The sequence below is a fragment of the Aedes albopictus genome, chromosome 1 (assembly GCF_035046485.1).
Source record: "Aedes albopictus strain Foshan chromosome 1, AalbF5, whole genome shotgun sequence".
Lineage (NCBI taxonomy): Eukaryota > Metazoa > Arthropoda > Insecta > Diptera > Culicidae > Aedes > Aedes albopictus.
Window position 1 is genome coordinate 243407357 of NC_085136.1, and position 25629 is coordinate 243432985.

A 25629-nucleotide genomic window follows, 5' to 3' on the forward strand; every position below is an offset into this window, starting at 1 on the left:
AGGATCAGAGTCTTGTAAAACGCTAGTTTTGTCTTTATTTGTATACGCGACTCCAACTGGTTTCGCAGACCTAAAAAGGCCCGATTCGCAGCCGCAATCCGTTTTCTTTCCTCGCGAGTAATAGCATTATCCACGTCACTAGAGTATCAAGTTGAACAAATACCTACACATCATCAAACTTTTCACTACCTAGCACCTTGCAAGATATGCATGCCTCTTCTACGGCCCAACGGTCGATCCTGATGATGTCGATATCGTCTACGAAGCCTTTTCACTGCTCCATTACGCAATAGCTCTCCTTATTGCATCGCATGAATCAGTCTAATCAGTTTCGCCGGAAAACCATGTTAAATCATAACTCGTTTCTCCTCACTGAATCGTACGCCGCCTTTGAATCAATAGTCTGATGATGAGTCTGCAAGTTGTACTCCCGGTACCGTAAACCGGGTTCAAATTGATCTCCGGGTTGAAATTGATCAGTCGTTTTTCAAGTAGATAAAGCATTTTTAAATAATTTCCTTACAAATATCACTTAGCATCAGATTCCAACAGCACGATACTTAAAAGGAAACTATTCAAAATATGCTTCCCGGAAAAACGTCTGATCAATATCGACCCGAAGACCACTTTGACCCCTGTTTACGGTACATCTGATCCATCGTTGATCGGCCCTCACGATCCCGTCAGGGGCCCATATAGCCGAGGCGGTAAACGCACGGGTATTCAGCATGACCATGCTGAGGGTGACGGGTTCGATTCCCGGTCGGTCCAGGATCTTTTCGTAAAGGAAATTTCCTTGACTTCCTTGGGCATAGAGTATCTTCGTGCCTGCCACACGATATACACATGCAAAATGGTCATTGGCAGAAGAAGCTCTCAGTTAATAACTGTGGAAGTGCTCATAGAACACTAAGCTGAGAAGCAGGCTTTGTCCCAATGAGGACGTTACGCCAAGAAGAGAGAGAGAGATCCCGTCTGATATTCACGAAGGAACTTCTCAACCAGCCTCAACCTGTCAAACAGTAGTCCGAGCAAAGTATTGGAACGCTGAACTGAAAAGTGTTATTCATCGTTATTTCGTGCCCTCCAGTCGATGCCCTTGTATTGAAGGGCAAATGAGACCATCCAACCAACTAGCAGGAAGTTCTTCCTCTTCCCATATCTTAGTAGAGCGGGGATAAACACGAGTGGGACGATTTTCACGAAGTCCGTTCAGCTGCTTGGTTTCGCTGATGATATTGATATTATAGCTCGTAAATTTGAGACGATGGCGGAAACGTACATCCGACTAAAGAGTGAAGCCAGGCGAATCGGATTAGTCATTAATGTGTCGAAGACAAAGTACATGATGACAAAGGGCTCACCACCCCGAATTTATATCGACGGTAATGAAATCGAGGCGGTTGAAGAAGTCGTGTACTTGGGCTCACTGGTGACCGCCAACAACGACACCAGCAGAGAAATTCAGAGGCGCATTGTGGCAGGGAATCTTGCTTACTTTGGACGCCGCAGAACTCTACGATCGAATAAAGTTCGCCGTAACACGAAGTTAACTATCTACAAAACGCTGATCAGACCGGTCGTCCTCTATGGGCATGAAACATGGACCCTACGCGTAGAGGACCAACGCGCCCTTGGAGTTTTCGAATGGAAGGTGTTGCGTACCATCTACGGTGGAGTGCAGATGGAAGACGGGACATGCAGAAGGCGAATGAACCACGAGCTGCATCAGCTGCTGAGAGAACCAACCATCGTCCATACCGCGAAAATCGGGAGGCTACGGTGGACAGATCACGTCATCAGGATGTCGGATAGCAACCAGACTAAAATGGTTCTCGGGAATCATCCGACCGGTACAAGAAGACGTGGTGCGCAGCGAGCTAGGTTGGTCGAACAAGTGGAAGATGATCTGCGGACCCTACGCAGAGTGCGAAACTGGCGACAAACAACCATGGACCGAGTGGGATGGAGACGGCTACTATGCACAGCAGAGGCCACCCCGGCCTTAGCCTGATCGCGAGGCAAGAGAGATGTATTGCGTTCTCATCGCAATCTGCGCATTCTGAACATGCAAGGGAGCCTGCCTGTCCGAATTTGTGCAGATACCATCTAAAGCACTCATGGCCTGACAGAAGTTGTGTCAAGTGAAAATTCACCTCGCCATTGGGCCTGCTCCTCCATTTAGACACATTCGTTATGGGCCTGTGTGTCCATCTACTCATACTGGAGGAATCCCATTCCCTTTGCTACTTCAGCATAGACAATGTTCTGGCGATCCGCCTCGCGCCTGCCGCGTCACTCGAAACACTCCTCATCCTCTACAATTACTAATGCTATGGACATCATGCCCGCTAGCACGCATATCGCGTTCTTTGAGACCGTGCGGTAAGCGCTAAACACCCAAGGGCACATCACGAAACGCTTCACGTTTCGGTTCACCACTAGCGCATTCGACCATGCAGCGGCGCCATACCGTAGTATGGAGACCGCTACTGTTGCGAGCAGTTTACGCTTACTCCACCCTATCGTCGAGCTATTTGACATCATCTTTGACAGTTCCATCATCGCCATGATTGCCCCTTTGCAGGCATATTCCACGTGGCTTCCGAATTTCAGCTAATCGTCGATCATAACCCCCAATTGCTTTAGTAAGTGTTAAGAGTTGATCGAACACCCGCCTGTGGTGATCCTCCTCTTCTTGGCGTAACGTCCTCACTGGGACAAAGCCTGCTTCTCAGCTTAGTGTTCTATGAGCACTTCCACAGTTATTAACTGAGAGCTTCCTCTGCCAATGACCATTTTGCATGTGTATATCGTATGGCAGGCACGAAGATACTCTATGCCCAAGGAAGTCAAGGAAATTTCCTTTACGAAAAGATCCTGGACCGACCGGGAATCGAACCCGTCACCCTCAGCATGGCCATGCTGAATACCCGTGCGTTTACCGCCTCGGCTATATGGGCCTGTGGTGATCATTGCCTTTTATTCAGACTTGCGGTTTTTGACCACCACCACCACCTCCATTTTGTGGTGCGCGACTGCCAACTGTCTCGACCTCATCCAGTCCTTCACTATGACAATTGCGTGAGTTGCTGTCAGTTCCACTTCCTCTATCGACTCGCCGTACACCACGAGGGTAATATCATCGGCAAAGCCGACCATCTTTACGCCTGGTGGAAATTTTAGCCTGAATACGCCATCATGCGCCACGTTCCATAGTACCGGGCCCAGGATGGAGCCCTGAGCTACCCCCGCGTCGATGCTGTAGCTCCTCTCGCCTTCCTCAGTGTCATAGATTAACAGCCTATTCTGGTAGTACCTCTCCAGTATCCAGCATAGGCTAACTGGGACTCCTAGGTGGTGTATGGTGCACTCGATGGCAGCCCAGCTGACGCTGTTGAACGCATTCTTTAAGTCCAGCTATTACAGCCCTAATAGCGTCCACCGTTGATCGACATTTACGGAAGTCGAACTGGTTATGCGAGAGGCCAGAATCTTCGGGTTTCTCGGTATAGAACATTGGCCTCGATAGAATGATCCCTTCTAATAAGTTCCCGACGATGTCCAGAAGACTGATAGGTCTGTATGCCGACGTGTCGCCATTTGGCTTCCCGGGTTTGGGCAGTAGAACCAATATTTGCCTTTTCCATCTCTCCGGAAATTCGCCTCTCTCTAGGCACATCTGCATAGCCATTCTGAACATGTCAGGGCTAAGCTCGATGGCCGTCTTGATGACTACTGTCGGGATACCGTCCGGACCCGGAGCCTTGGTCAACTTAAACGACTTCGCTATAAGGCAATCCATGGCGACTTTCCGCGATGGGGGTGACAGCCAAAAATGTAAACACAGTGTGAATACAACCTAACAAAGTTTCGTCAAGTGTCGTCGGTGCTTAACAAATTCCTTTATGTTCAACTGTCACCCCGATCATCGGATGTCAAAAATACATGGTAAACAAAAGAAATCAGCTGATCGCATCTGTCTCATGGATAGCCTTATTGCGATGAGCTCGTCGTTCGTTACCGGGGCTACCTCGCTTTGGCCGGTTTAACCATAAGGTCTTGTATCGTGGCGCGGGGACAACGTTTCCACGATCTTCTGCAGCATCTCGGGGGAGCGTTCTGGGAATGCTGACGCATCCTTCATTTTGGCTACGACTACTACTCTGTAGGCATCACTCCAAGGGGTTGTTTTGGCTGTCTAGCAGAGATAGTCGAAGCAAGCCCGCTTATGCGGCTAAATCTCTTTGTTCAGTGCTAGTTTAGTCACCCTATAGGCTAAACTGGCGTTCTAGCTTCATCGGTGCGAGCTCTTTGCATCCTCCATCTAGCTCTTGGGCAGGATGCACGGAGCTCTGTGATTTCCGAATACCATCATTATGCCGATTCACGTTCATTTCTGAATAGGGATCGCCGTGGCATTGCAGCGTCGCATGCACGACTTAACGGCATTTATGTTCAGTATAGCCATAGCTTCGAGTAGAGCCCAGTCTCTCGTGTTAGTCCAGCGGCTACCGCACTTAACCGCCCAGGCGTTGAAGTCTCCACCGATTACCACGGGACTTAATCCCGCAAGTGCGCTTAATAGCGAATCCAGCATGGACGAGAACTGGTCTATCGACCACCTGGGAGGGGCATGACAACTGCAGTAGTACACCCAGTTGAACTTCGCTATTGCAAAGCCCTCGTGCGACGTGGAAATTATTTCCTGGACCGGAAAACGACCGGTTGTAAAGATCGCCGCTAGCTTGACCTTATCCGCTACCCAGTTTCCGTAATCGGGAAGAATACGGTATGGATCCGATAGTAGGGCGATGTCTGTACTTGATTCCGAGACTAACTGCCATCCCGAGCAAAGTCTAATAACAAAATGATAGCAAATCGAAAACTCGATTTGTATTCAGCAGCAAATTGATATCACATTTTGATATCAGATTGTCTTGACTAAATTTGATTTCAAATTTTGATTTTGTTTTGCTGTCACTTCAAATTATTATAAATATTAATTTTTGATGTTATTTCAAAACTTCTAGGCAACATTGTAAAATAATTCTAAGAATTTACCATTAGTGCAATTATCTTATTGCATTGAAGTTTTCATATCAATCGAAAAACTGCAATATTTAACAATATTTCCATTTTTTCATACTGATAGCAAAAACAGTTATCAATTTGCTATCACTGATAGCAGGAATTGTTATCAACTTGCTGTTACAGAACAATTTTCTGCCCTCATTTTTGATGTTTTAATCGTTAAAACAACCAAAACGACAATGCTGTCAGACTTTGTTCGGGATAGCAACTGTTGTGCGGCTTCACAGTGGTTCAGCTTTAGCTGTGTAACCTGCATTATCGTTGGTTGGTTCGACCGCCTGGACATGCCTGGACATTTAGGCCCGCCACTCTCTGGCGATATGGCCCTCCACTCCGCACTTTCTGCAGAGCTTGCTCCTGTTGGGGCCTTTACACGCCCGTGACCTATGTCCTTGCTTAAAGTACTTGAAGCACGCCACTGGCGGCTCGTATATGCTAAGCGGGCACACTGATCAGCCAACCTTGATCTTGTCGACCACAGTCGCCTTGTTCACCTCCCCTACGAGGAGCTTAACCGTGGCGATCTGCGTGCCTGCTGGTCCCTTTCGCAGCCACTAGGTGCATCTACCTCGCACCAGGTCCCTTCGCCGTTTGGGCTCTTACCTTCACTTTTTTGCCTAATACCTCTTGAGCTAGCGCCTTGTAGGAGGTGTCTTTCTTGGCCGCTTTTCACATCCGCGCCCAGCGGTGGGAGACGATTTTCGCCTCGCATGGTCCTTAGCACTTCGGCGTACGTGTCTGCCTCGGTTTTGAATACCAGCGCGTCGCTCCGTTCGTGTTCGCGGGCTGACTTCACTTTTCTCACAACATTCTTCTGTTCAACAGTAATTCAAGGGTTCTCCTTCCTATGGTCGGATTGACCACACTTACTCTTAGGGTTGGCCTCTTGGGGCTTGATTTCACTGCCCCTTGCGCGTTTCGCAACCGACTTAAAAGCCTGGTTGTTCGCGCTGGCCGTCTCTTTTTCCTCTTTGGCTTTTCGCTCGCCTTTGCCAGACGCTTCTTGGGCCTCGTCTCCTCGGCAAGTTTCGGACATGCAGCTCCAGCTGTAGGGCGGCTTGATCTCTCCGCTATGGCTCCGGCGAGCTGCATGGTTTCGTGCTGCATCGATACGTTGCCAACAAAGACGAAGCTGTCCGTTTGGGTGTACCGCTCTTCCTTGCTCGCATCAGCCGCACTCCGCTCTTCGGCCAGGAGGTCATACTCCTTCTTGGCCAGAGCCAGCCATTTGCGGAGCTTCAGCTGGCCCTGTTTCAGGTCCTTGCTGACGGTATTCCACCCACTCGTGTAGCCGATCAGCTTGTCCAGCTGTTCAGCAACTACCAACATCTTTGGTAGTCCGCTCCTGTTGCAGTTCCTGTTATCTGCTCGCTGGTGGGTACACCAGCCCCTCGTAGTGGCGATCTCGCTAGTCCTCCTTGCGTGAACAGGTTCAACGCCGTATCCTCTGCCTCTCCACTCTCGATCACCTTGTTGTTGTTGTTCATGGATTTACCGTCTTACCACGCTGGTTCGACGCGTTTGAATGCGACACTATTTAATTTGTACCCCGCTTATTCGACATTTGTCGAATTAAAATGTGTTCATGTCACAGCGATGTACACTGTAAATACCAAACAGTCTGATATGGCACTTATACTCACACTCGCAAATAGAAATACACTAGAACTCCAATGGCGCTGTAGTCACTTTTCCTATTTAATTAAATTATGACTTTTATTGTGATAATTGATTGTTTTTAAGTGCCCAGCTTGAAGAGCATCTTTTATTCTAGTTATTCTAATCACTCGCAGCAGCTCCTCTTGCAGCCGCTAATTCCGGAAATTCTTAGTTGATGCTATATTCGACACCCAAACCACCTGGAGACCAACCGGAATGAACTGAGAATGGCAACAATCGTAGAAAAAACGAGCTTTTCAGTCGCACCACCGCAATATCTGTTGAAATTATGTTTCTTAACAAATCCGGAAATCAAAACAAAAACAAAAATAGAGTTGCCAAATTTCAATAAGCATGGTGGTGTAGGGTGACCAATTTGTCGAATTAAAAGTTTACTCCGGCTATTCGACAACAGTCGATGTCGTATTAGCGGGGTAATACGGGTAATACGGTAGTAGTCATTTATGTTGGATCCCAATGTTCTAAATTTCACCAGGTTAGGCCCATCGGGCAAAGTGGTGTTTGTGATATAATAATTTTGAAGTAGTAGTCGTGTCATGTCAACTTCGGCAAGCCGAAATCGCACGAAGTTGCCGAAGGTGACGTCACGTTCCAGAAGCTGCGAACAAATTTTCTGGCGAACGTGACGTCGCGATCAGCTGATCAGTTTGTTTACATATTTTTATCGACAAATACAGGCAAACATATACGTTCACCCGGACCTGTGAATAATTGACATCGGTTGGATCCCCCTTATAGCTGCTATTCCTCACTGCAAATGAAGTAGTCACCAATGATCCTGGTATTTATCTATGCAATCAGGGAGGCAACCCGAGGGTTGGCCCAGGCCCTTACTGAGCTCAGAGCTGGATCAGCGCTAACTTACTGGCTTCATTTCTGATGTGCCCGAGGCACTCGTAGCTGGGCTGAGACACTTTGGAAGCGATGCCATGACGCTTGTATGGAGTTGCTTCCGGATGTATTTAATTTCTAAATAGGCCCTGCAGAGCCCACTGCTGGGCCCCCATCACGCCTCCTAGGCATACTCCGCTTGATTAAATATTAATTTTTGATGTTATTTCAAAACTTCTAGGCAACATTGTAAAATAATTCTAAGAATTTACCATTAGTGCAATTATCTTATTGCATTGAAGTTTTCATATCAATCGAAAAACTGCAATATTTAACAATATTTCCATTTTTTCATACTGATAGCAAAAACAGTTATCAATTTGCTATCACTGATAGCAGGAATTGTTATCAACTTGCTGTTACAGAACAATTTTCTGCCCTCATTTTTGATGTTTTAATCGTTAAAACAACCAAAACGACAATGCTGTCAGACTTTGTTCGGGATAGCAACTGTTGTGCGGCTTCACAGTGGTTCAGCTTTAGCTGTGTAACCTGCATTATCGTTGGTTGGTTCGACCGCCTGGACATGCCTGGACATTTAGGCCCGCCACTCTCTGGCGATATGGCCCTCCACTCCGCACTTTCTGCAGAGCTTGCTCCTGTTGGGGCCTTTACACGCCCGTGACCTATGTCCTTGCTTAAAGTACTTGAAGCACGCCACTGGCGGCTCGTATATGCTAAGCGGGCACACTGATCAGCCAACCTTGATCTTGTCGACCACAGTCGCCTTGTTCACCTCCCCTACGAGGAGCTTAACCGTGGCGATCTGCGTGCCTGCTGGTCCCTTTCGCAGCCACTAGGTGCATCTACCTCGCACCAGGTCCCTTCGCCGTTTGGGCTCTTACCTTCACTTTTTTGCCTAATACCTCTTGAGCTAGCGCCTTGTAGGAGGTGTCTTTCTTGGCCGCTTTTCACATCCGCGCCCAGCGGTGGGAGACGATTTTCGCCTCGCATGGTCCTTAGCACTTCGGCGTACGTGTCTGCCTCGGTTTTGAATACCAGCGCGTCGCTCCGTTCGTGTTCGCGGGCTGACTTCCCTTTTCTCACAACATTCTTCTGTTCAACAGTAATTCAAGGGTTCTCCTTCCTATGGTCGGATTGACCACACTTACTCTTAGGGTTGGCCTCTTGGGGCTTGATTTCACTGCCCCTTGCGCGTTTCGCAACCGACTTAAAAGCCTGGTTGTTCGCGCTGGCCGTCTCTTTTTCCTCTTTGGCTTTTCGCTCGCCTTTGCCAGACGCTTCTTGGGCCTCGTCTCCTCGGCAAGTTTCGGACATGCAGCTCCAGCTGTAGGGCGGCTTGATCTCTCCGCTATGGCTCCGGCGAGCTGCATGGTTTCGTGCTGCATCGATACGTTGCCAACAAAGACGAAGCTGTCCGTTTGGGTGTACCGCTCTTCCTTGCTCGCATCAGCCGCACTCCGCTCTTCGGCCAGGAGGTCATACTCCTTCTTGGCCAGAGCCAGCCATTTGCGGAGCTTCAGCTGGCCCTGTTTCAGGTCCTTGCTGACGGTATTCCACCCACTCGTGTAGCCGATCAGCTTGTCCAGCTGTTCAGCAACTACCAACATCTTTGGTAGTCCGCTCCTGTTGCAGTTCCTGTTATCTGCTCGCTGGTGGGTACACCAGCCCCTCGTAGTGGCGATCTCGCTAGTCCTCCTTGCGTGAACAGGTTCAACGCCGTATCCTCTGCCTCTCCACTCTCGATCACCTTGTTGTTGTTGTTCATGGATTTACCGTCTTACCACGCTGGTTCGACGCGTTTGAATGCGACACTATTTAATTTGTACCCCGCTTATTCGACATTTGTCGAATTAAAATGTGTTCATGTCACAGCGATGTACACTGTAAATACCAAACAGTCTGATATGGCACTTATACTCACACTCGCAAATAGAAATACACTAGAACTCCAATGGCGCTGTAGTCACTTTTCCTATTTAATTAAATTATGACTTTTATTGTGATAATTGATTGTTTTTAAGTGCCCAGCTTGAAGAGCATCTTTTATTCTAGTTATTCTAATCACTCGCAGCAGCTCCTCTTGCAGCCGCTAATTCCGGAAATTCTTAGTTGATGCTATATTCGACACCCAAACCACCTGGAGACCAACCGGAATGAACTGAGAATGGCAACAATCGTAGAAAAAACGAGCTTTTCAGTCGCACCACCGCAATATCTGTTGAAATTATGTTTCTTAACAAATCCGGAAATCAAAACAAAAACAAAAATAGAGTTGCCAAATTTCAATAAGCATGGTGGTGTAGGGTGACCAATTTGTCGAATTAAAAGTTTACTCCGGCTATTCGACAACAGTCGATGTCGTATTAGCGGGGTAATACGGGTAATACGGTAGTAGTCATTTATGTTGGATCCCAATGTTCTAAATTTCACCAGGTTAGGCCCATCGGGCAAAGTGGTGTTTGTGATATAATAATTTTGAAGTAGTAGTCGTGTCATGTCAACTTCGGCAAGCCGAAATCGCACGAAGTTGCCGAAGGTGACGTCACGTTCCAGAAGCTGCGAACAAATTTTCTGGCGAACGTGACGTCGCGATCAGCTGATCAGTTTGTTTACATATTTTTATCGACAAATACAGGCAAACATATACGTTCACCCGGACCTGTGAATAATTGACATCGGTTGGATCCCCCTTATAGCTGCTATTCCTCACTGCAAATGAAGTAGTCACCAATGATCCTGGTATTTATCTATGCAATCAGGGAGGCAACCCGAGGGTTGGCCCAGGCCCTTACTGAGCTCAGAGCTGGATCAGCGCTAACTTACTGGCTTCATTTCTGATGTGCCCGAGGCACTCGTAGCTGGGCTGAGACACTTTGGAAGCGATGCCATGACGCTTGTATGGAGTTGCTTCCGGATGTATTTAATTTCTAAATAGGCCCTGCAGAGCCCACTGCTGGGCCCCCATCACGCCTCCTAGGCATACTCCGCTTGATTAATCTGTATGCCCCGGTACTCGGTCACCTCTCGGTGCCAAAGGTAGTAAGTCAACACTGGTGTGTGGATATGGATTGCAAAAAAACGAATACTAGGCTTCCACCTGACTCGCAGAAGGGGGGTTCGTCAAGCTCCTGGACTCCTGTCCCTGCTGGCCCGCGGGTCCAACTTGTCAGCTGAAAAACGCTGGATGTTGAAACGCATGGATTGCCAGTTTCTAGAGTCCGACACGGTTGATAACCAAACTCGAATCCTACTAAATATGAAATAATGATGTAGGTCGATGTTTGGATTCATAAAAGCTCTAATATTCATGACGTCCGAGAAGTGTCGAGCACATGGTTGATTTGGAATGAAGCTTCGTCGTTTGGGTTTGTCTAGGTGTTCTTGCGAATATCATGGCTTTCACCGCATCTGAGGTCAGGTTGACTCCCGAGGCTTCCAATCCCATGATCATCGTCGGTTCGCAATGATCTGGCAGTCCCATCAGCAGCAACGTCACCAACCACGGACCGTCCATCTTGAATCCAATCGTAGCAAACTTGTGGGCGGTACTCATCAGTTCGTTGACGAATTCCTCCACACTCGAACTGCTGACCAAACGAATCGACGTCAGCTTCCGGAGTAACCCAATCTTCCGCGTCAGTCCGGTATCTTGAAACGCTGTTGCTAACTTCTGCTGCATCCGCCGCATTCTGGACAAGACTGCACCTGAAACTTTCCAGGCTGAGACAGATCTTCGCCAGCGCTCGCATCTGGACGTCATTTGTTACGTCTTCGCCTTCCACTGGTTCAACCGCACTGCAACTTCCTTCTCGGATCAAAATCATTCTCATTTCAAATGTCCAAGTCGAATAGTTCTCGCACCTATTCAGATTCTTCATAGCCGGCTTCGCCACAGAACCGGTCGTTACTCGAACGCTTCCTGCTTCGCTAAGACTTCCGTTTCTGCCGCCGTGCTGAATTCCAGAACTTCCTCCATTCGCTGGCATCTTGCTTTCCTGATGATCTTCCGATTACGGTCTGGGCCAATAACGTATAGCAGAGCTTGATGAAAACGCATACTTCCGGATCTTCCGGATACATCAGATGGTGACGACTTCGCAGCAACACAGGGTTTGCCCGAAGCTCTTGCAGCTTGGACTGTCACTGTAGTTGATGCAGGCTGCCCGATCTTTTACCAAGTCTGCTCGAAGTTGTTGCTGATAACTGACACACGAGCTGTAGACTGACTTGCCTGTAGTTGAGTTCCGATTTGACGAATATGCGTTGCTTCCGGTTGACCTTCAAATGCACACTTCTGTTCATTGCCAATATCGGGATGACGTTTTAGATCAGCGTACTCTACAAATTAACACACTCGCTCACTTATCTCTGGTTACATGATCTCTTGTTTGATCGACTTTATTTCATCAAATCGTTGCGATTCCTGACCATTTTTGAATTACATTACATACTCCTTTTTAGCACCTTCTCATGCTCACACGATACACCATGTCGCACTCATATCCCTTCGGCATTTCGTTCATGCTTACCAATCTCCTAATCGTCTCGCACTCACTCTTTTGTTCACGATAACATGTTTCGCTTATCGCATCTTTCTCAACAGCTGTCTATTTCTCTCTTGCTCTCACTTTGCCAAATATCCATTCATGTGTTACTATACTGGAAATTCCCCGAAAGCGAATCGCCCAAAGCGATCCGCCCTCTAACCCCCCCTTCCACGAATGTTAATTGAAGAATTCTTCGACCACTTTCAAGACTCCGGCCAGCGGCTACCCAGGCGTGATCGATGATCTGATCTTCAGCGGAGCCGGATCCGGGTGCCGTGGAGATGACGAGGACGAGTGTACACCGCCCTTCGAGACGGGCAGCGGCGACGATATCATCACCCCGGTTTACGTTCCACCGACAAAGCAAACGACAGGGGCTGGTGGCGGCAGTGGAGCAGGTGGAAGCGGAGCAGGCAAGGGTGGCCGAAGAAAGGACGAAGGCAAGTTGTGCGACGACGAAGACTGCATACATGGGTCCGGTTCCGGCGAGGTAACCGAGGTGTTTACCGCATCGACGGCCAAGAGTTCAGGTTAGTTTGGGATGGGTGATAGGGGAGGTTGGGAGGATTCTAACAAGTGTTATCAATGTTACAGAGACAAGCCCTGAGGTGACGTACACGACGGTTGATTTTGATAAAAAGACCGACGGTTCAACAACGCTAACGACTCAAGGCCGATCGGAGACGTACGCACCAAGCGAAACGACCCGGGAGATGGATACGACGAGTAGTGGTACGACAAGCTATGGCAGCAGCAGTAGTTCGGGAACGAGTGGAATCAGTTATGGAACGACTGTGTCAATTGGTACGACAGGAACAACGAGCGGTACGACAAGTGGAACGAGCAGTCGAACGACGTATACCACGGGTACAACGTCGGGATCGAGTACGTACGGTTCGACGACTCAGCAGCAGACGCCATCGGAAACGACGGTAAGCTATCGTGATCGCGATCGGGATCATATCCGGGAGACAACGCAACCTCAAGCACCGACTACAACAGAAGACGACGAAATTATAGAGGTTAGAGGACCGGATGACGAAGATGGTGCCGAATCGCAACCGCCGTACAAAGGACAACGGAAACCACCGCCAATAAAGGTGGTAGAGCCACCAAATCCAGAGCCAGAGCCACCGTATAACGTTCATCCACCGGCATTCCCACCGACGAGAGTTCCGAAGCACAAGGGCGGTCGAATCAACTCGGAAGCCGAGGAACGAACAGCCATGATCATCGGTATCGTAGCGGGAGCGTTAATCGCAGTGATACTAGTTATCCTGTTGGTTCTGTGGATCAAATCAAATGGAGATCGGTCGTACAAGACGGAGCATGATAAGAGTGGTCTGTACGGAACGGGTCCAAGTGCAGCTTTGCTGGGCGGAGCGCACACCAATGCGCATAATGCTCACTACAATACACATCAACAGCAACCACATCATCAGCAGCCTCCACACTACAATGGTAGTGGTGGCGGAGGAGGAGGAGGAGGAAGCAGTGGCGGTGGGATGGGACATCACAGTAATGGAGGCACTATGCCATTGAATGGGTCTTTGCGACATCATCACAATGGCGGAAACGGAATGGGTGGAGGTGGAGGAATGGGAATGGGCAGTGGTGGCAGTGCTGCCAGTATGGGCTACAATGGAAGCGATCGAGGCAGTATGCAATCGGGAGGAATGGGTCCACCGCAGAAACCGAAGAATAGGAATTCCAAGGACATAAAAGAGTGGTACGTCTAGATACACTCTCGTCCACTTTTTCACACTCACACATACAAAAGAACGCACTCACACGCGCATCAGAGACGTTATATTTATACATCTTATTGCCACTATTACTGGAAACTGGATAAGACAGACGACTCACACTCACACGCGCAGTGTCATCCACGGCAGACTTATTTATACTTATCATTGATTAATTATAGTCGATATATAATTAATAATGCAGATTGTGATGATACAAAAGAAAAACTGTAAAATTAAGACACACACATACCTATCACTAATCGTTAAATTAACGGAAAAACAAACTAAGAGGCGTCAAAGAGCAAAACATTGTTGGGAAGAACAAACTCATCCAAGTAGGCCGTAAGCGACAACTGTAAATAGACAAAGAAGAAACACACACAAGAAGAGAATCACACGAAAACGCTCACATGAGATCGAGCAGCTAGAACAGTGCGAAGAGAATGAACGTGCGCTTGCTAGTGGTAGTGAAGTGAAAGAGGTTTGCATTTATTGTTATCCCAATTGACAAAACTCTTGTTATGGCGCGTTTTTTGTTTACGTTCGTTATTCGTGTTCCAATCCAGCTTTAATCGAAATGTTGTTCTATAGTTTCTTTAGAATTTACGAAACTGACAAAAAAAAGGTTTTGAGGTGCTTTACCAAGAGAGCATAATGTTTACATAAAGTGCGAATCGAATTTATTACCTGTCCTTTTTCTGCCTTCGCGAACTGAAACGAGTACGGTATTTCTCAATGTTTCCCCCTTCCGCCGTAGATGACGTTTATATCGGAGTTGAATAAAAAGCGTGTTTAAAATCTCTTTGATTTTCTCAGAATAGTTTACGCAATCGAAGCAAACTGATAGTGGCGAACGTTTGAGTGAAAAGCGTTACACACATACATACAAACATCTACACTGTCAAAAGAACACAAGTTACAACCGTAATTGAAATATATATATTTGAGAACGACTCACAAAGCGAGATTTAAGCGAGCAAATTGTTTTTTTGCACAAAAAATTTAAGACTACCATAAACTGTAAGTGAAAATTTCAAATGATGAGAGCATTGATGAGGGAGAAAAATCTACCGTAATTTTGAACTACCTTTAAGAATTCCGAATACTCAAAGCAAATCTCTTCAAAGAAAAGAAAACATAACTGCAACTTACAGCAACAAAAATAATGATAAATGTTCTCGTTTTTTCGTATACTCAACTATAGAAACAAATCAACTCTGTTTTGCCTCCCCAATTCCGTGGTTTTGCTCCTCTTTTTTATAAATCCGAAAAAATAAAACAAATCGTTTTCAATGTCCCAGGATCACGAAATCCACGAAAAACCACTCGCGCGAGTAGACAAGTAAGCGAAACAACCAAAACTATTTACACAATCACTACAACCTAAGTAAGATCGAGATATCAAATTCTAACTTTTGTCGCAACACACGTGAGAGACACAAACACACTCAAAAAGAAAACAAAAAAAAAAACGGAGAGAGAAAACAGGAGAAGAACTAAAATATGGAACCGCCGGACTATTTTTTGACAGTTTGACACTTATACGCATTCTAGCAGCATTGGTGCGAAGAAAGAAAGCGAACAAAAATTAAGGAACATTCTCACATTACCATTTTTCATTTTGCTCTCTTGCTCACACTGTAGTAGACGCTCGATTGGTAAAAAAGGTTCAAACATGAACATTTTGCACTTATCGAACGTTTACAGTTACAGTAGTTGTCTTTTGCGAAAACCGAGAGAGAGTGAGCACAACAAGAGAGACAATGAGAAATGAGTCACACTCACACATACGAAGCAAACCCAACCACTAAACAGAGAGCGACGACCCTACCGAGAGACGACAGCTACACACGAAAGAAACTACCTTTTTCGATCTTTTCTTCTATAACAATCTCTCGCATGCACCGCACGAATCTCTTATGAAACGCAATGCACGAAACTCCGTTCTTTTGCACCAGGAAATGTGGCTGGCTTTCGCAGAAGGAAAAAAAAATACGGCGTATTTCGGTTTTAGAACTTTTAAGTCGCACTCATTCGTTTTATGGCAAGATTTCCTTCGTCCTACCTCTCGTTTTTTTCGAGTCAAGACAAATGTTCGCTCAATTATTTGTCTTTGGTCCAAAGCTGCTCAATATCAGTCAGTAAGGATCAAGGCTTGGTTAAAAAGTCAATATAGTTTGAGTCACTGGGATGTCAAAACTAATTTTAAGAAGTTGATAAACACCAAAAGCATGACGAAAATTACCAAAGGTAATCCACCAAACTAAGAACCAAACTTTTCTGTAAGCAAATGTAATTATATGAGTCTTTGTTAATGTAACTTAGTCCAATTCTGTGTTAGAACCCTGGAAGAAGATTGAATATACAATCGAAACGTCGGGCGTACAAAATACGCTTTATTTGTACCGCTCTAAAGATTGAAGGCCGAAAAAATCTCCTGATCAGCGAATTTGGCAGCCCACCGACAGCAGGTGGGGGTACAACACATCCCAGAAGCAATTCCGGATCATCAGAATCCACGCCAACAGTGCAGTGTTCAGATCTGCAATATCCCATCGACAACCACTTCGGAGGTACGAATAATACGGTCAGATCGAATGCCAGTCTGGCACCGTCCTTTGCCGATTTGACCAAGAAGTTACCCATTCTTTCGGATGATCCGGTAGAGTAGTCACAGCTACGAGACTGCCAACACTGCGACGGTTATACGGCAGATCAGAGTTGCTGGTGAAGAGCTGAGCAAGAGGCACCGGAACGATAGGAATCGTTGATGAACTTCGGCCTATGCGATCAGCTCGTTAGGCCGCGAATCTTAGCTGCCATCTGTGCAATCCTACGCTGCTCGTCGAGATAGTGGAGAAGCTTCAGCCGTCGAATTGGAGTGGGCGAGATTCAAACGAGGGTATGCAGAACTGACCCTTAAAAACATTATTGGTGTGGGATATTAAGCAGAAAGCCCCTTCTGTTGGTATACCTATTTATGAAGGAACTGCTCATGTTTCCAACTGCAGGGATTAGAGGTCTCCTGAAAGCTGTCCATTATGGCAGTTTTGCGAGGATTGTTTGTTCGACCACGACTATAAGAAGTATCGATCGATAATCCAATGCAACGTCCGAAACTGTCGAAACCATTACACAAGTTTACAAAATAAAACGAAAGTCGTGAACTTCTGTCAACGACCAAAATTTTTGAAGCACAATTTAGTGCTGATTTCGAAACCGACCTTCAAAAAAATTAAAGTAGAACAGTTTTTGAGTTTTACCTCAATATCGAGTTTTGTAACTTTTCAAAATATGTAATTTACTAAAATTCAAATATATTGCGTTTTGTTCAACCAATTTTAAATCTTTTTCCATAAATTAAAAGCTGAATACAATACCATTCGATCATCTGAATACAGGTTTTGCGTCAGATTGATGAAATTCAATATATTGGCGAGTTTTGGGGACGATCTTCTTAAATTTTAGCAAAATTCCCAAATTTTTTTGAAGAAATGTATTTTTTTCAATAAGAAAAAAACAACTTAAAAATTCTTTCTCGACGTTTATTTGACATACACTACCCGTCATAAGTACGGACTCACAAAAAGTATTGCAACAATATTGCATCACCCTGACTCACCTTGATATCTCCAAAACCTGAGGACTTACAAAGATGCTGTCTTCAGGAAAGTTATTCAGAAGACCAAAAGCAACAACTTTTCTGAAGGCTGCATTTTTGTAGGTGTTCTGGTTTTAGAGATATCGAGGTGAGTCAGGGTGATGCAATATTGTTGCAATACTTTTTGTGAGTCCGTACTTATGACGGGTAGTGTATCATATGTAGGCGAGTTACAGTAAAAATTTCAGCTCAATCGGAGCATTGATTACGAAGAATGAGATGTTTGAAGTGAGCAACTTTGCTTAAAAATAGAACAAAAATTGATTTCAAATCATCAACGATGTATGGGAAGTCGAAAAATTTTCCGCTCTACTGTAATTTTTTTCCTTCGCGTTTTCGAATTCAGAGCACGATTCTACACCAAAAATGATCATCAGCTTACCGAGTTCAAAAATGCTGTAAACTAGTGTTATCAACTGCTGCATCTTTCTTAGCGCGGTTCAACACAGGAATAGCACTCATGAGCGGGTTACGAATATCCGTCCTGTTGTAACTTGCTAGCTCGGGGTGGGAATCTGCAGGGTCGATGCATGACTTTTCTTTCCCATACATCCACTGCCATGAATGAGATCTAAATCGTTGCAGGAACAGTATGCAATGGAACTCTGACTCACATGAGGGGCAAGTGTCGGAGTAAGGGTGTCCAAACTAAACATTTAGGGGACAAACGCTAAGAAATAACCAATCACTCCAAAGGCGAGGCTTGAATGGTTCTCTATCGGAACCTGGAAACAACGAACAAAGAAAAGGGGAGAGAAAGTCTACAATTCAGGGCTGCTCTCTCTAAATAATGGGCTACCACTGAAGCTATCTAATAACATACACCCTTAAATGAAACAACACAGCACACGAGTAACTTTCACGCAGCGACCGAAAAGACAAAAGAATTTTCACGCAGATTTGTGTAACACCGGATCAGCACATTTTTTATGTTGATCCAGTGTTACACAAATCTGCGTGAAAATTCTTTTGTCTTTTCGGTCGCTGCGTGAAAGTTACTCGTTGCGCTGTGTACATCGAGTTCTGCGTGTAGGGTTTATTTACAAGGGTGACGTCACTTAAGGGTACTTATCTTTCGCATGCTTGGTACTTGAAGTCTGGATCCGGATCCTGGCGACGGTTGGTAGTGGTGGTAGCGGGTTTGCTTGGTTCTTGCAGACGGTTGCTGGACTAGGGTGGGGCAATTCTTGGTAGTTGGCCAGAAGGCGAGGCATCTATATTGCCGACGGAGTATCGGACAATAGTCCATTTTATGAGCCGATTTTATGAATGAATTTTGACAGGAGGTTGCGTCCAATAACCCGTGAAAATCAATATCATCATCAACATTGTTGTCACTTCGTAAAATGGCTCATCGGTTCTTGGTAGCGGTTTGGCTGATTTGATGTCGACGGTACCGAACTAGGTTGGGGCAGTTCGTGACACTTGACTTCCCACGTGCCGACGGATCGCCGAACGGTAGTTGGTTGGTGGTTGGGCTACTTCCATAGAAGCTTTGGGAAACAATGGCGATTGGTTCACGGTGACGGAACATGGAAGATGGCGGATGTGCTTCAGCAAGGCGGGTGGATCACAATGGCGTTCTTCCGACGTGCGCTTCTCACAAGTTGTTCGGACCGGAGACGATTATAACGGAAAATCCAGAACAGCCACCTCATCCACTACCCAATCTTCGGAAATGTCAACCGTTGTTCATCTGTCACTGTTGGAACAATAATACAAAAGAAAAAGGTCCCTAGTGTGTACCTTATCACCAGAAATTAGCACCTGTGACGCACCATACCTAACCTCAAACACCCTCACTATTTAGCTTTATATTAATTACCTTTTTCTTGATTTTAGCCAGTCATAGTGACTATTTTAACAGTTGTTGTGGATCGTTATTGTTATTTGTTCTATGAATTTTAACACACATTAATTTTTATGTTTGTACTGGGCGCAGGGCGAAATGTTTCTACAGCTTCGAATGAGAACGTCAGACAAATATTTTAAATGCGCCGACAAGTGGGCAAACGACTGCAATGGATGACTGCTAGGATAATGTTGAAGACACCCCAGAAGAAACGACAGAGCTGGCCGTTTAAGTTGGAACCTTCCACGGCTCTAGCGTGTTCGAAATGAGGAACTTAATGAGCGACAGTTATGAAATGTTGGAAAAACTCGTGGAATGTGGCGATTCTAAAGAATGTCTTGTACAGTCAACATGTTGCAACATCCGAGACAAAATGGAAACGATTTCTTGGATTTCTGTGGCACTCAAAATCGAACATACTAACTTCTAACGTTTTCTACCATAGCTGCTTCAATACGATTCCGAAGGAAAGCGATCAACAAAGGGAATCGCTCTGTGGATCACAAGAAGCCTATTCGATCCGCTTGGTCTCCTGGAACTGTACCTCATTCATGGACGTACATGGTATATTTGACGCGGGGTGAAACTATTTTGGTCGCAGTTACTTCTGGAACCCGGCCATGAGGAGCTGATTATGCGTCTTCGTATTTCATGGCTTACATTATTGTCAGCCGTTAGCAAGCACTGATGCCAAGGCTTGTCCTGCCTCGCTTAGTTTCACTACCAGCATGTGCTTCAATTTTGACGCTTCAACAGCAGTCCTACCATCGCTGCTTCGATTATCTGATCTGAGAAAGCACTTCATTTCATAGTAGGAATTCAGAAAGGGGATCGCTCTGAAGTTCTCACAGTCCAACTTGTCTACTTTTTTCAAATGTGTGTAATCAGTTATTGTACCATTCAATACGACAGATACGCTTATTTCGATTATCACTTGTAATCATCCTCAGTGTCAGTTATCCACGAGTGGATACAATAAGGTATTACACTCATTCAAAGAGGGTATTCTGCTTAGAGGGTTCGAAAAGTCGGTACAAGATCAATTCCTTCCTTCCATTTCCTTCGGTAAATGTTCCGTTTCACCGATCCTGACAATCCACCGGTGCAGACGAATGGCCAACTTTTCCGGGGCCATCTTGATGAATTCAGCTGCAATACCATACTTACCAGCTGCCTTATTGTTCTTGAGCTGTTGAATGATTAGTTCCCATCATCCGCCGTGCTGATGTTGTCATTTCTTTCGCTGACTTGATCCTCAGTGCCAACGTTCTCTGCATCATTCAGGTGTTCGTGGAAGTGCTGGTTTCACCTTTCAATCACCTCACATTGATCGGACAAGAAGCCCCTGTCCTTTCCCCGAACAAAGCCTTTGCGGGGTGGGTTCAGCTTCTGATAAACCTTCCGTGATTCTCAAGAACGGCACTGAAATTTCATTCTCTCGCACTCTGCTTTTTCAAAGTGATGCTTTTTCTTCTCCCAAAAAATGCAGGTTTTCTGCTGGTACAAGTGAGGTGGATCTTCTGCGTCATAGAACGTTGCGGTGTCCGGCCATTTGGTCGAATGCCGTTTGATGAAATGTCGTTTGGCCCAACGCCATTTGGCCGAATGTCATCTGTTCGATTGGGTCGTTTGGCCAACTGCCGTTTGGTCGAATGATGATTAAAAGAATTCAGATGAATTTTTTAACATTCTAGCTGCCAATATATGACCATTAAAAAAATTCTTTCTAGTGAATATTAAGAGAATATTCTTTCTAGAGTTACCATTAAGGGATTGGTTGGCGCTGAAATTACTCATATGTTAACATAAGCTTTTCCTTCTTTAAATCATAGGAAAGAATAGTGATGTGTAGAACAATGGCATAATCACTTATGTTCCATCATCATTTTTTGGCCAAACGTCATTCGGCCGGACGGCAAAATTACCCTTTTGGCCAAATTATCCTGATGGTGAACTTCCTGGGGATAATTGTTTAATGAATACAGTCAACTTTCGTTCGTTGCACTAAGCTCGTAGCCCAGTTGTGAAAGACTTTCACTAGGTGGGCTGAGTTTTGAGCTGGCAAAAAATCTCTAACAATAGAGATTCAGGGCAACCAACCTTGACAAATCATGCTTCTCGTCAAAAAGTGACGTTCGACTTCGTTTTAACTGGGCTATAGCCCACCTAACGGGCACCCAGTTAAAACGTAGCCCAACGACCGAAAGTTGACTGTACTGGGATGGGACTGCTGGAGGATTCTACGAGAACATGCAGCGGCTGCCTTGGAAAGAATAGTTGGAAAGTATGCTGAAGGAATTTCTGGAAAATTCACAGAAAGTAACCGCCCGAAGACTCCCCGAAAGGGATGCTTTCCCGGACGATATCTGCTGAAGATTTCCTTAGAAGGATTCCTCAGATGGATTCCATAGATGGATTCCTTACTTAGATGAAGTTCAAATGAATGCCATTGTGAGGAATGTCGAATAGATCCTCGGAAGAAATTGCAGCAGAAGGAATTGTTGGATAATGTCTGGAAAGACATTGGAAGTTTTAAGGAAGAAAACTGTGAACCTATGTATAGTGAGAACTTCCGAAGAGATTCGGGAGTTCCCTCTGGGAATTCAGCCAGGAGACAAAAAATCCTCCAAGATTATTTCCTGAAAAAAAAATGCTTGGTTTTTCTCCTTGGCGATTCCTCCGGAGTTCCTTTTGAAGATTTTTCCGGTTCCTGCTGCGGATTCCTTCAGTATTTCCTATTGGGCATTTCTCCAGAAGTTTTTTGAGGGGATTCGTGCAGTTGTTCTTTCTGTAGAAATGTAAATTTCTTTAGTGGATCTTTTTTGAAGATTCCTACAGGAGTTCCAGGGGGATTTGTCTAGGAATTCTTGTCAAAGATCTTCTACCCAAGTAACAATTCAAAATCATTAATAAGCATGTCAGTTGATTAAATGTAGTACAAAGGCGCCGACAGTTGTACAAGAGTTTATGTTGAACAAAATGGCGAATAAATGTTTCATGCAGTGGAAACTGCACGTTAGTTAAACATATTTCTGCTTATTGAATAACCAATGGTATAAAAGTTTAAAAACAGTTGCTTAAGTATTGCCATCATCTGTCCAATAGTGCTCTAATAATGATAGAATACAAGCTGCTTCCAACGTATTAGATGCCGTTATTCCACATCAGATCTTCAGTGGAACAAGTAGCCTATTTAAAGCTTAACAACTTTTGCTTGATCATTTTATTCAACTACACTGATATAGCTTAACAACAAGATATTACCATGTTTCTTTAATACAAATGTTACACTTTTATTCAAGCAATGTTGATTAGCAGTGGTACTGTGTCACTTAATAATCGTTGTTCGCCATGCCCCTTTTTGTAAACACGATTGCTGATTAGGAGCCTAAAAAGAGCAACCGCGGCTACAAGCTTGAAGACCAAAAAACTTCATGCAGCAGCTCTAAATATCACACTCTTCACACTTTTAAAAACATTCTGACTCACCTTTTACACTACGCTCCAACGACAGCAGCATCGGCAACAAAAACACCAGAAAATGCAACTGCAGTGGATCCTGGGCGGCTCCTCTCTTTGGTATTGACGAGGTAGATTACCCACCAAGGTGGCACCGGTCAAACCGGGCTCAGCTTCCTAATGTTCATATTTCCAGCTGATTGGAGATATACACAATCGTTGCACATTTTCCTCTCGACACAAAACAGGACCGGTGAAAATAAAACAAATAAGTTCACTTGTTTGGGCGTTTAAATGAAAAAAGTTCGAAGAGTCACCAATCTTACAACACAACACCGTGAATTACTGACACGTTGTAAACAAACAAACTAATTAGCATGCATGCCTTATGATTAAACGTTGCGGTTACAATTATTCAAACATTGATCAACTTCAATGTTTATGAAGGCAATTAGTTGAATAAAATATGTAAGCAATGTTTAAGCAGCATATGTACGGTAATGTATTCGACTTAGGAATTGAATATTTATATACTGCTTTAAATCTGCCGATTCATGTAATTCGGATTGAAGCAGAGCGGATGCAGACGAGTGTGAACCCAAAGATCCAGAGTTCGAGTCTTTCCATTGATGTGATTTGTCCCATAAAATGTAATAAAATAAAGATGTCGGGGGTACATAATCAGAGAGAGCTATTCCACACAAATGCAGAAATGTTGGAAGTTAAATCATTTTCTCATTTTATTGTTACATGATGTAACATGATGTTGAAGAAACGTTTAAGAATCGTTTTTGTAGCAATTATAAAATCATATCTATAAATAGAAATAAATTTCGTAAGTTTTATCACTGCTCCAGCATGTTTTGATTGTATTATGGTGGAATAAATATCGAAGAAAGCTTGTTATTATGCGCTATGCTGCTAGTGCACAATAACGGTTTCTAAAACCATTCTTAAATTATTAAACAAATAGCGTCATACAACATTGTTTAATAAACGTTGAAGTAAAGTTTATGATGTTTGTGTAAATTGCTGATGGTTCTAACGTTGAACAAGAGTTTCACAACCGATGTACGATCATTGGATAAACTTTCATTTCATCGTGCTTATAGAACGGTTGACGTTGAATAAATTCTCATTTTTGGGCGAACAAGAGTTGAAGAACAGTTTCATTTTAAAATTATTCAAATATAATACGACTTCCAGTTTAATAACGTTGCTTTGAGAAACATTTCTTAAAGCAAAAATTGTTTCTTGGGTAGTATTTCCTTCTGGGGATTCCTCCTGGAATTCCTTTTGGTTATTCCTCCAGATGTTCCTTACGGTGATTTCTCTAGTATGTTTTGGTGGGGATTTCATTATTGGGATTCTATCAGGATTTCCTGCTGTGAAATTGTTCCAGGAGCGTGTTGTCCAAGAAATTGTTCTGGAGATTATTCTAGGAGTTCTTTTTGGGGATTCCTCCCAAAGTTTCTTGTAGGGATTACTTCTGGTGATTACTCCAAGAATTTCCGCTAGGTATTTTCTCTGGATGCCAGGCATAAATATCTTTCTGGGGATATATTCAGTGATTTTTTTTTGGGTTCGAGTTGGAGCTTCCCCATAGAAGATTCCTCTAGTTTTTTTAGGAATGTCAAATGAATTATATTCTGAGGATCCTTCCAGGAGTTTGTCCTGACGATTTCAAGTTCCTGCTGCGGATTCCTCCAAAAGTTCCTTGCTAGTATTCCTCCGTGAGTTCCTCCTAGGGATTCTTCCATGACTTTTCACTGTGGATATCTTTAGAAACTCCTTGTTGGGATTCCTCCAGGACTTCTTTCTAGTGATACTTTTATTAGTTCTTTCCAGGTATTGCAACAGGAGGTTTCAGGGATTTTTTTTCTTGAATTAGTTTCTGTGGACTTCTCCAGGAGTTCCTTTTCTTGCAGATTGTCTTTTTTACTCAAGGAGTTCTTTGGAGATTCCTTCACGAGTTCCCTCCGAGGATAGGCCTAATCAGAAGACGTTTAAAATCAGCCGGTTGCGATTCATCCATGTTTTTGAAGTCAGCATCAGTTTCAGGGCAAACATTTGATTTGAGCGTGAGTTACGAGTAACATTTTTTCACCTCTTCTTCAGGACCCCAATTTCGAGCTAATTCAGACACGTTTTTAACCGTTATGTGTCCGATAAACTTTTTGCTTTTTAAATGGGCGCTGGGTACCCGGGTACCCTGTCGGCCACATAAGGGTTAACAAAATAACTTTTTGTTACGATTACCCTAGTATATTCTGGAAAATTATATATTTTGTTGGGAAAAATATTTTGCCTATTTCAATTGTTGGTCCTGAAACGATTGTTTGTTTGGGGTTCAGCACGTAGTGGGGTTCAGAGATGATGGCTCATTTTTTTCATATGGGGTAGTATTCAGATGACAGCCGCCTGTTTAAAATCAGCTGATTTTGGGGGCCTTTGACAGTTCTCCTATGAGAATGACAGTTCAGCGTTTGCGCCTTTGTTCGGCAATTGTAAACAGTGGCATACACGAACCTGTCAACTAAACAGGCCTATTGCTCCAGGAATTTCCCCTGAAACAAAACAGAATGCAAATATGGCTGCCACAATGGCCAATTTAAATACAAATGCACCTGATTTGGATTATCAAAGCGAGCTAAGTCAGGATAAACAAATGCTGTTTAGTTTGATTCATCTTTAGTCAGATTTATGCCTATGAGTTTGTATGAAAAATTGAAA

General features: G+C 44.6%; 1 protein-coding gene across 6 annotated transcripts in view; it reads left to right on the plus strand.

The window, feature by feature from the left end:
• Positions 1-18501, plus strand: part of LOC109425258 (neurexin 1) — a 694091-nt gene extending 675590 nt beyond the window's left edge. For 4 of the 6 annotated variants that reach the window (XM_062846524.1, XM_062846523.1, XM_062846522.1 and 1 more), the window contains 2 exons: positions 12385-12706; positions 12771-18500. In XM_062846524.1, coding sequence (XP_062702508.1) covers positions 12385-12706; positions 12771-13915 — 1467 coding nt within the window. In that variant the 3' untranslated portion in view covers positions 13916-18500. Of the gene's footprint in view, positions 1-12384; positions 12707-12770 lie in introns of all 6 variants that reach the window. The other 2 variants (XM_062846520.1, XM_062846521.1) reach the window with 1 other exon arrangement.
• Positions 18502-25629: the final 7128 nt, after the last annotated feature.